The sequence below is a fragment of the Symphalangus syndactylus genome, chromosome 19 (assembly GCF_028878055.3).
Source record: "Symphalangus syndactylus isolate Jambi chromosome 19, NHGRI_mSymSyn1-v2.1_pri, whole genome shotgun sequence".
In the NCBI taxonomy this organism is placed as follows: domain Eukaryota; kingdom Metazoa; phylum Chordata; class Mammalia; order Primates; family Hylobatidae; genus Symphalangus; species Symphalangus syndactylus.
The window spans coordinates 51045434-51057513 of NC_072434.2; the positions used below are offsets into that span (position 1 = coordinate 51045434).

General features: G+C 38.4%; 1 protein-coding gene across 1 annotated transcript in view; it reads left to right on the forward strand.

Moving 5' to 3' along the window:
* The window catches only part of TM2D1 (TM2 domain containing 1), a 44284-nt gene extending 40849 nt beyond the window's left edge, over positions 1-3435 (forward strand). The window contains exons 6-7 of the mRNA XM_055235151.2: positions 658-788; positions 3132-3435. Coding sequence (XP_055091126.1) covers positions 658-768 — 111 coding nt within the window. The 3' untranslated portion in view covers positions 769-788; positions 3132-3435. The remainder of the gene's footprint in view (positions 1-657; positions 789-3131) is intronic.
* The last annotated feature ends 8645 nt before the right edge of the window (positions 3436-12080 follow it).

The window sequence follows — 12080 nt, forward strand, 5'->3', positions numbered from 1 at the left end:
CTTAGAGGATAATTTATAGAGATTATGTTAACTAGATTGTCACATATGTGATTAAGTGGACAAGATGATTGTAGTGAACGTGAGTTGTTTTTTTCTACCTTTTCCTTTTCCATTCCAGGTGGTTCTGGCAGGACTGTCAATGATACTACCTCATCTCCTACAGGCAGCCTGACCTGGCCAATCATATTAAATCTATTCCCATGGATATAGTAGTTGGTCCACAGTAGGCATAAAAACCAAGCAGATCGATAAAAGTCTTTCCCTGGAATTGGTATATAAACATTGGGGAAGAAAATTTTACTTTCTTTGTATTAGGAGCTGCTGAGCTGGGAATATGTGACTCTCCAGCTGCTGGCAATTAGTTAGAGTGCCACTCTGCAGAATGAAGACAAGCAGAGCTAAGCAAGGAGGCAGGGAAGCCAAGGGCCTCAGGGAGCACAGAATTCAGTCCTTGGTTCCTGTAGCTTTTCTTTTGATCCTTTGAGCTATCCCAGTATTCTTTTCAGCTACGTGAGCCACTGAATTACCTGTTTTTGCTTAGGTTAGAGCTGGATTTTTGTTGTTTCTGAAATACTTTTATTAACAACTGAGAAAAGTAAACAAAGTGTTGTGAAATGTCTTGTAAAATGAATAATTTTGAAATTTTGTCTCTTCTAGATTGTTGGACCTTCAGATGGAAGTAGTTACATTATAGATTACTATGGAACCAGACTTACAAGACTGAGTATTACTAATGAAACATTTAGAAAAACGCAATTATATCCATAAATATTTTTTAAAAAGAAACAGTAAGTGATACATATATATAATATCTTGTAGTATATTATTCATATGAAATTATGAGAATTTTAGGACCATAGAAAATTTTAAGAGACCATATAAACCTCTCAGGTACCCCTATGCCTGAAACATCTCCAATCCTTTGAAAAGCATTTTACTCCACGCTCATGGCTCCTACGGTTCCCACTTCAGACTCTTTGCAGTGCATATAGTTAAAGGACAAAGTTCACAAGAAAAAAGTAACATCAAAGCAAAAAGGCATTTATTATTTGATGGTTATGATGAAAGTATGTGCCATAAGTAGCTCAATATAGCAGATCTTTCGCTGCCCATCCCTCTAAGAGTCAGTGTAATCTTTAACTTCCTTCTTTGCTTCTCCTTCCCTGAAACTGAAAATAGATACTGAAAGAGTCCAAAGCCTGAATTCCCTGTAAGTGCTTCTTCTAAAGTTTGGCTCTGCCCATGAGAATTATTAATTGGCCGCAGCTTTATCTTTTTCTTTTTCTTTTTTTTTTTTTGAGACAGAGTCTTGCTCTGTTGCCAGGGCTGGAGTGCAGTGGCTCAATCTCGGCTCACTGCAACGTCTGCCTCCTAGGTTCAAGTGATTCTTGTGCCTCAGCCTCCCCAGTAGGTGGGACTACAGGCACACACCACTATGCCCGGGTAACTTGTATTTTTAGTAGAGATGGGGTTTTGCCATTTTAGTCAGGCTAGTCTTGAACTCGTCAGGTGATTCACCCGCCTTGGCCTCCCAGAGTGCTGGAATTACTGGCGTGAGCCACTGTGCCTGGCTGGCCTCAGCTTTAAATAAGTGATAAACCTGCTGAAGTCAGAGATACCATCCTTTTTCCTGGTTCAACTGTCTGGTTTTCTAGGACTCTGCTACTACAAGGTTTTTTTAATTTCAATTACCATACGTTAGTCTATTCTAATAATCTTCCAGTAATGCAAACTTTTACTCAGGATTTTGGTAGAATATCAGGAAAACCATTTCCTGGTATAATTATTCTCTGTAATAGAGACATCCTATATATCATGTAGGGTGAAGGGTAGCTTTTATGTAATGGTTCACTTTGAACTGTCTAGCAGCTGTCTAGCAGCTTTCATAGACACAGACAGGCAGAAAGACAGGGTAGATGTCTTTTTTTATTATTATTATTATACTTTAGGTTTTAGGGTACATGTGCACAATGTGCAGGTTTGTTACATATGTATCCATGTGCCATGTTGTTTTGCTGCACCCATTAACTCTTAACCATTATCCTTGTTCTAGGGTTTTCAGTCAACTCTATCTCAAAAGACTGCTTCTAGAGGCCAGCAAGAGAATAGACATTTGTTTCCTGTCTTGTAGGACAGAAACAGGATATGAAGTATACTTTTGCCCTTTAGGTGGATTTTTTTCTTTTCTAACAGTAAAATTATGGATATGCCTTATAGTTATTGTCATGGGATTGAACAGTGACACACCCTGAAGATGTAAGGAATTTATTCAACTGATTGTCCAAAAGGTTTTCCAAATCTTATAAACTATAAGTCATTGAGCCTTAAAATTAGAATAAAGCTTAGATATCCATCTACCTCTTCTTACCAGGAAAAAAATCGAGAGCTAAGGAAGTTGAGACTAAGACACACAACTAATTAGTGCAAAACTGAAACTGGAATCTAGGCCTTCCATACATTCTGTGACATGGTTGTGTTCTCTTCCTCCCATCCTACCCCAGCTCCAGTCAGCTGTATTATTTTGTATTAGGCATTTTTGTTTTGGAAATTGTTTCTCCTATTTTGTGAGAAGGATTGTGTAGTTTTATGTAACTTTTATTATTCATACTGTAAATTGTGTCTCCTTCAAAAGTAGATTGTTTCTAAACCATAGTTTATAAAAATTAAGCAAATGTAATTTTAAGAGGAATCTCATTCTTTGTAGCCTATTATGTAAACATTTAGCCTTGCTCTGTTGCCCAGGCTGGAGTGCAGTGGCATGTGATCTTGGCTCACTGCAACCTCCACCTCCTGGGTTCAAGTAATTCTCCTATCTCAGCCTCCCAAGTAGCTGGGATTACAGGCACATGCCACCACGCCTGACTAATTTTTGTATTTTTAGTAGAGATTGGGGTTTCACCATATTGGCCAAGTTACATGACTTAAAAAAACTTGAAACCTGAAGGGCCCATTGAAAAGGCCAGTGTCTGCATTATCATTCATGTAATCTCTCTGCATTATACAGAAGTGCTCCAAGAGTGAGAAAAAAAATATATTGAGCAAATGAAATGTTAAAATATACGTCTGCAATAACCTCATTGGACTCTTAAAAAATATTGTGTTTTAACGTATTTCTTTTTTTTTTGTTTTAGGATTTGAGCCTCCTTGATTTTAATAGAGAACTTCTAGTGTATGGGTTTAAAGATTTCTCTTTTTCATTCATATACCATTTTATGAGTTCTGTATAATTTTTTGTGGTTTTTGTTTATTTGATTTAAAGTATATTATTGTGAGATTTATTTAATAGGACTCTCTTTGAAAGCTGTATAATAGTGTTTCTCGGGCTTCTGTCTCTATGAGAGATAGCTTATTACTCTGATACTCTTTAATCTTTTACAAAGGCAAGTTGCCACTTGTCATTTTGTTTCTGAAAAATAAAAGTATAACTTATTCACATTTTTAGTGCTTTGTTATTGAGAAAATCTTCTTAAATGTTGAATGTAGCTGTCTTACCCATTTTGATCCTTCAAAGCAGTTAATCCGTGGTGTGAACAAATACCATTTATACTGCCTGGGGCTTCAGTCTTGTGTATGACAACCCACCTGTTTTTCTGCAGCTTTCAGATCTGTCTTTGCCTTGGTATCTAGGAGCTAAAGATCATTAGGGAGTCTGTGAAACCTTCAGGCAACATGTCCACTTCTGGCATTGATTCAGGCCTCTGAAGTGTGAACTTCTTTTTTTGCTTTGGGAGTGCTACACTAGCTTTTGGAAGACCAGATGCTGACTCATCTAGCTCACTGCAGTTATATTTGAAGCTGGATGGACAAGGTGGGAGCACCAAACAGATGATTAATGTCTTCCATCTGTGAGCACCACCAGGCAGATGCTGGCACAGGTGCCTTAAGTGATGCATTAGTGTCTGAAAAAAGCAGCACCTGTATGTTAGCACTGATTTTTCTTGCCATGTTTAGAGGGGTTTTAAGAAGATGGAAATACATGAAATGTTATGTCCCCAGAATACTATCCCACTTTTTCTTCAGTAACAGGCATACCAATTTCAAAATTACTAGTGTCGGTGCTCCTCAAGAGTAAAAACCATAATTTTTTGTCAGACATTTTCCTCAAAAGTGGACAGTGTAGTATAATTAGCTTCATAACATGTAAATCATTCAGTAGTAGCTTCTCAAGTTGGTGGGAGATTATTAAATATTAATATATGAAATGAGTTTGGGTTGACCCCCAGTGTACACCAGGAACATCTCTTCAATTTGTTCAAAGAGACGTTTGAACAAGTTTGATTGTCTACTGAGTGGGAGGCCTGATCTATATGGGGGGATGCAGGAGTGAACAAAATCCCTGCCCTTTAGAAGCTTATATTCTCTTGGAACTTACTTTTTCACCATGATATTTTTGGTCACTGTTAAACTAGTTGGTAGATACCCATTTTCCAGTGTCCCTGAGTTCCTTTAGGTTGCAGACAGTGCTTTGTAGTTTACTTCAGTATAATCTAAACCTAGATTGTAAGTCATGTTTCCACAGTCAGGTTAGTTCAACTATATAAGAAATACCTACTCGGGAGGCTGAAGCAGAAGAATCACTTGAATCCTGGAAGTGGAGGTTGCAGTGAGCCGAGATTGTGCCACTGCACTCGAGCCTGGGTGACAGAGCGAGACTCTGTCTCAAAAAAAAAAAAAAAAAAAAAAATACCTGCAGCCAAATTTTGGAAAGTAATCTTGATCCTTGCATAATAGCTATAGTCATTCACTTGGCCAGGCAGTAAGTCTGTTTCAAAGCAGGTGATGCTAAGAAGTATTTATTCAAATAAGCTATACTCTTAAAGGGTTGTTGATGAAGTATAGAAACAAAGTCCCTTCACAATACATTATAAGCCTTTATACTTTATTTTCACTTTAGTTTCCTAAATTTGCATGACAAGAACATTTCTAGTTTGCCTAATTCTGTTGCCTAATATGTAATTCTTTAACAGATTTTTTAATAAACTCATGTGAATGCATTTAAATTCTATTTGTCAGCTTTTTCTTTCACTGAGCACTATTATGACAATTTGTTAGTAGTGTGTATGGATATGAATTATATGTTAAGCCCTCTCTATCAGATGTTTTATATGTTAACCTTGCTTTTATATGAGTGACCAAAATTGTGAGATGAGCTCAGTCATTCCTTATTACTGCTAAGCCTTTTAAGGCAGAATGGAAAGGATTCTTTCAATCCTATAGAGATGTTTAGTGCCTTGTAGCAGTGATGTACAAATGATACTACTTTTGCCTAAAGGATTAGTATAATTTCCAGAAGTACCTATTTACCCAGAAATATTCCTTACTTCAAAGATTCTGTTATGTCTATGGCCAGCATTTGTTCATGGAACTGCTAAGAGTATAAAAGAAATATTGGTTGGGGGTTATTTTATTATTATTTTTAGTTGGAGTTTCACTCTTGTTGCCCAGGCTGGAGTGCAATGGCACAATTTTGGCTCACTGCAACCTCCACTTCCCGGGTTCAAACGATTTTCCTGCCTCAGCCTCCTGAGTAGCTGGGATTATAGGCGTGTGCCACCAAGCCCCGCTAATTTTTGTATCTTTAGTAGAGACGGGATTTCACCATGTTGGCCAGGCTGGTCTTGAACTCCTGGCCTGAAGCAATCCTCCCGCCTTGGCCTCTCAAAGTGTTGGGATTACAGGCATGAGCCACCGCACCCCACCTGATAGATACATTTAAAAGAAAAAGGTAGGATGCCGTATTAGAGGTCTGGCATCCAAGCAGCATGGCATGATAAGAAAAGTATAGACTTCTGAGTGCATTCTTTGCACTCAAAGGTCTTTGATTCTTGTCCCTTATTTTGTGACTGAGCACGTAACCATTCTTAATCCCTCTGTCTTCATATAAATAGAGGTAGTGACACGTGTCAGGTAATGTTGAAAGATTAAATGGCAGATACTAATTGTGTATTGAACACATTTTAAAATAATGGGATAATGGCATCAAGTACTGGTGAGGTCTGTCTGGAACTTGCAAGAGGTTCTGCACACATGGTTATTTCTTAAATAAAATGCCAGTGGGCTCAAAAGTCTCTTTTACAAAAGGAGGGTAAGACACTTCGTTTGAACATTGTTTACCTGTTTTTCTTATTATCTGTATCCGTACCTGCAGTTACTGGATGTAATATGGGCCAAAAATGTCTTTTTTTTTTAAATCAAGAATTAGTCTTATTGGCACCTTCACTCCTTTAAGACTCTAAGAAAAAGCTGAAATGTTACAGATTTTGTTTTTGTTGCTTTTTCATCTAAAGTTCGCTGGAGATATTTAATAAGTTTTAAAATGTTGCTGTGAGGCAGCTGATCAGCCTACTTTCAGCCTAAATTACGGTTAATTGCAAGCAATCACTATGCATACAACAGAGTGTTGCTTTTAACCTGTCAATGTTATCAGAATATGCCAAGCATGTGGAGATTAAAACTTGAAAAATGATTAAGGATAGAGCTATTTGGGCTGCATATGCCAAAGAAAAGCGTTGTTTTACCAGAATACTCTAGCAAGTGTGGTGTTTGGAACTTTTTATCATGTGAGCTAATTTTGTGTTTAAGAGGGTATGATTATGAAGGCTCAAGATCCTATCTTTGATTTTTAGAAAAACCTCAAAATTCGACTAATTCTGAATAGATTATGAAATTCACCTATTATTGCAATATGAGAAACATTAAGGAGAATGGCATGACTTCTCTGTGTGATTTGTCACTGAGGCAAACTATTGGAGTGAAATGGTTCAAGACATAACAAAAGTTGTTTTTAATAAGTGTTTTGAAGGCTGGGCCCAGTGGCTCACGGCTGTAATCCCAGCACTTTGGGAGGCCGAGGCGGGCGGATCACGAGATCAGGAGATCGAAACCATCCTGGATAACACGGTGAAACCCCGTCTCTACTAAAAATACCAAAAATTAGCCGGGCGTGGTGGCGGGCACCTGTAGTCCCAGCTACTCGGGAGGCTGAGGCAAGAGAATGGCATGAACTCGGGAGGTGGAGCTTGCAGTGAGCCGAGATTGCACCACTGCACTCCAGCCTGGGCGACAGAGCCAGACTCCGTCTCACCAAAAAAAAAAAGTGTTTTGAACCTTTTAAAAGGTATTCAAAAGAAGCAAATTTATTGTTTATTAATTCTCAACTATTTATTGACCTACTATGCACCTCTTCTGCTCTTGTCCTCCTACACTATATTCTCCACACAGCACCCAAAGAGATAAAAATAAATGAGAAAATACCACTGTTCTGCCTATTCTCCAGTGGCTTCTGTCATGCTTCAAATATGCCATATTGATTCCTTTTTTTTTTTTTTCATAGAGACAGGGCTTCACTATGTTGTCCAGGTTGGTCTTGCGCTCTCAGCCTCAAGCATTCCTCCTGCCTCCGCCTCCCAAAGTGCTGGGATTACAGGCATGAGCCTCTGCACCCAGCCCAATTTCTACCTGAAGGTTTTTTTTTTGTTTTTTTTTGAGACAGAGCCTTGCTCTGTTGCCCAGGCTGGAGTGCAGTGGCATGTGATCTTGGCTCACTGCAACCTCCACCTCCTGGGTTCAAGTAATTCTCCTATCTCAGCCTCCCAAGTAGCTGGGATTACAGGCACATGCCACCACGCCTGACTAATTTTTGTATTTTTAGTAAAGATTGGGGTTTCACCATATTGGCCAAGCTGGTCTGGAACTCCTGACCTCCAGTGATCCACTTGCCTCGGCCTCCCAAAGTGCTAGGATTACAGGCGTGAGCCACCGCGCCCAGTCTACCTCAAGACTTTTTACTTACTCTTTCCTTTGCCTGGAGTACTCTTTCCCACGTTGTTACATGACTTGCTTCCTCAGTCAGGGCTCTGTTTAAATATTTTATAAACACTAAAATTCTCTCTTTGAATGGGTGGTTTCTAGAGGTGGTTCCTGAGAAAAGATCAGGGAGTAGATTATTAGAAATAATTAAGGAAGCTACTAAATTGCCTATTACTTGCTATGTACTCTCCTGACCTGATTATCTCACTTAATCCCTATAATCACCTCATGAGACAGGACGATTAGTTTCCCTTCCAGTGATAAAGGTCTTTTATGCTATAGATATCGTTGGCTAGCCTTTAATATGTTAACGGAAGCTTTAGTTAAATATTGTGCCCCTCTGCGGAACTCAGGCTAGTTTCTGATTCAATTTTTAAATATCCACCCACCTATTCATCCAAGTATGCCGTAAAGGGTAATGCTTAAATTCATGGACTTTAGGATCAGACACACCTGTCACTTCTTACGACCAAACTCTTTGGACCTTAGTTTCTTCATTCTTAAAATGGACATGTTAGTATCATTCTCATGCATTTGTCATAGGGTTAAGTAATATATTCCACGGTGTGTGGCACATAGTAGGTATTTAATAACTGTTTTTAAGATTTTAGTATTTTTTATCTCATGTACTTCCAATGCTCCTACAAGGTCAGTACAGCCATTTATATATCCATATTATATACATAATTAAACTGAAGGTTAGAGAGATCAAATATCTTGACTAAGATTACACAGCCAGCAAATGATGCTTAAAACCAGGTTTGTGACTCCTAAGCCCATCCTCCTAATCACTATACTATATCACTTCCCTTTTATGCCCTCAACTGGCCATATATCTGTCTCATGTTTTAATAATTTCCCCACTGGAGTTTTTCAGCAAAAAGGAAAGACAATCTTACAAAAGCCTAGTGGCTTCATTTTAAAAAGAATATTCTGGGTGCAGTGGCTCATGCCTGTAATCCCAGCACTTTGGGAAGCTGAGGCAGGTGGATCACCTGACGTCAGGAGGTCTAGACCAGCCTGACTAACATGGTGAAACCCCGTCCCTGCTAAAAATGTAGCCAGCTGTGGTGGCTCATGCCTGTAATCCCAGATACCTGGGAGGGTGAGGCAGGATAATCACTTGAACCCAGGAGGTGGAGTTTGCAGTGAGTCGAGATTGCACCATTGCACTCTAGCCTGGGCAACAAGAGCAAAACTCCATCTCAAAACAAATAAAAAAAAATTATATTGAGGTATGTATAAAATGCCCAAATCTTAGTATAAAGCTTGATAAATTTCTGCCTGTGTACACACCCATTTAACCACCATCTAGTTCAAGATAAAGAACATTTCTAGCACTCCAGAAAATTCTATAGTGTTCCTTCCTAGTTAGCATCCACCCCTCATGGATATCACTCTTCTATGAGTCTATCACCATAGATTAGTTTTGCCTGTTTTTGAACTTCATGTGTTTGGCTTCTTTCACTCATTATTATGGTATAGTATTCCACTGTATGAATGTGTCAAAAATGTTTATCCAGTCTACTGTTGCCAGAGCTGTAAGATAATAAACATGTGTTGTTTTAAGCCACTAAGTTTATGGTAATTTGTTATAACAGCGATAGGAAACTAATATAATTACGTTCAAAGTGAGTTTCTTATAGGCAGTTATATCGTTGGATCATTTTTCCCCTATTCTGCTAATATCTGTCTTTTAATTAGCATATTTAAGCCACTTGCACTTAAATTAATTATTGATATATTGAGTCTTAAGTTTGCCATGTTACTACTTCTTTACTGTTTCCTCCTTCTGTTTTTCATTCTTCTATTTTTCCTTTTTGCCTTCTGGGCATTACTTGAACTTTAAAAAAATTAATTTTCCTCTATAATGCTTTTGAGCATATTGCCCTACATAATTTTTTTTAGTGATCTCTCTAGACATTGCAATATAAATACATAACTTATCACCGTCTACTGATGTCAACACTTTACCTCTTTCAGTATTGAAAGCTTACTTTCATTTAGGTCCCTTTGTGCTTCCCACTTCTAAAATACAATTGTCTCAAGTATTTCCTCTACATATATTGAGCACCACCACATCAGATAATGTTACAACTCTTGCCTCACTTAGTAGCACCTGTAGGCTATCTAAAAAAATTTTTGTTTGGGTGCAGTGGCTCATACCTGTAATCCCAGCTACTCCAGGGGCTGAGGCAAGATAATCACTTGAATCCAGGAGGTGGAAGTTGCAGTGAACCGAGATCACGCTACACTGCACTCTAGCCTGGGAGACAGAGTAAGACAGCCTCAAATAAACAAAAAAATTTTGCTTCACCTACCAAATATGATGTAAGAAACTTACGAAGGGAAGTTAGTCTGCTATATTTACCCAATATTTATCCATTCCGTTCTTGTTCTTTTAATTTCCAAAGTTCCCAGCCTTATTCTGTTATTTTCTTTCTGTTTGGAGAGTTTAGCTATTCTTCAAGGGTGAGTTTAATGGCAACTAAGTTTCTTAGTTTTCCTTCATGTGTGAATATCTTTATTCCCCTTCCATTTCTGACGGATAATGTCACCAGATACAGGATGCATAACTGAAAGTTCTTTTCTTTCAGCACTTGAAAAGTGTTGTGTCGTTTTTTCCTGGCCTTTATGGTTTCATATGAAAAATCCATCCTCTTACTAATTGGTGTTCCTCTATAGGCAGTGAATCATTTATCTCTGGCTTTTTTATTTTTTTCTTTGGTTTTCAGAAGTTTAATTATGATGTACCTAGGTCAGAAGAAGAAGTGTAACAGCAGACACAGAGGTCACAGTGATGATTACTTATTTGAAGGTGGAAGGAGGCCATGAGCCAAGGAATGCAAGGAAACAGATTCTCCCATAGAGCCTCCAGAAGGACACAGCCTTATAACACTTTCTCCTGAGCTCCGTGAGACTCATTTTGAAATTCTGTACTTCCAGAACTATAAGATAATAAATTTGTGTTGCTTTAAGGCACTAAATTTCTGGTAGTCTGGAGCAGCAACGACGGGAAACAAATATAGGCCTCAAAACCTCCTTTCACATATGGCCAACCTCCTTTCACATATGTGGACAACGGAGTCAAAATTTCTTGGTTTAGATTCTACCCTCTGCCTCTTAGTGTGCTGTGTGACCTTGGACAAGATACTTCATCTCTCTGAGCCTGTTTCCTCATCCATCAATCGGGAATGAAGTAATAATACCAAACTACCCATTAACACGTCTGTTTCTACTTCCTCGGGGCCTGTATGTAACATTTTCAAAATTGTTCTCATCTGTTTTTTTTTCTTTAAATAATAGACTTAATTATTTAGAGCAGTTTTAGGTTCATAGCAAAATTTAAAGAAAGTACAAAGATTTTCCACTATCCCCACACATTCATACCCCCCTCCTACCACTATCAAGATCCCTGCTACAGTGGTATATTTATTACAATCGATAAGCCTATATCGACACATCATTATCACCCAGAGTCCATAGTTTACATTAGGGTTCACTCTTGGTGTATATTCTGTGGTTTTGGACAAATGTATAATGACATGGAGTCACTATTACAGTGTCATATAGAAATAGTTTCACTGCCCTTAACATCCTCTGTGCTCTGCTTATTCATCCCCCGCCACCCCCACTCCTGGCAACCACTGATTTTTTTACTATCTCCATAGTTTTGCTTTTTCAAGAATGTCATATAGTTGGAATCATATAGTATGTAGGCTTTTCAGACGGGCTCCTTTCACTTAGTAATATGCACTTAAGTTTCTTTCGTGTCTTTTCACGGCTTGACAACTCAGTTCCCTTTATCACTGAATAATACTTCATTGACTGGATGTACCACAGTTTATTTTCCATTCACCTACTGAAGGACATCTTGGTTGCTTCTAAGTTTTGGCAATTATGAATAAAGCTGCTATAGACGTCTATGTGCAGGTTTTTGTGTGGACATAAATTTTCAACTCCTTTGAGTAAATACCGAGTAGCGTGATTGCTGAATCATATGGTAAGAACAAGTTGAGTTTTGTAAGAACTGCCAATCTGTCTTCCAGAATATCTGTACCATTTTGCATTCCCATGAGCAATGAATGAGAGTTCCTGTTGCTACACATCCTCTCCAGAATTTGGTGTTGTCAGTGTGCTGGATTTTGGCTATTCTAATAGGCATGTAGTGGTATCTCATGGTCATTTTAATTTGCGTTTCACTGGTTACATATGATGTACAGCATCTTTTCGTATGCCTGTATGTCATCTGTATACTTCTTTGGTAAGAT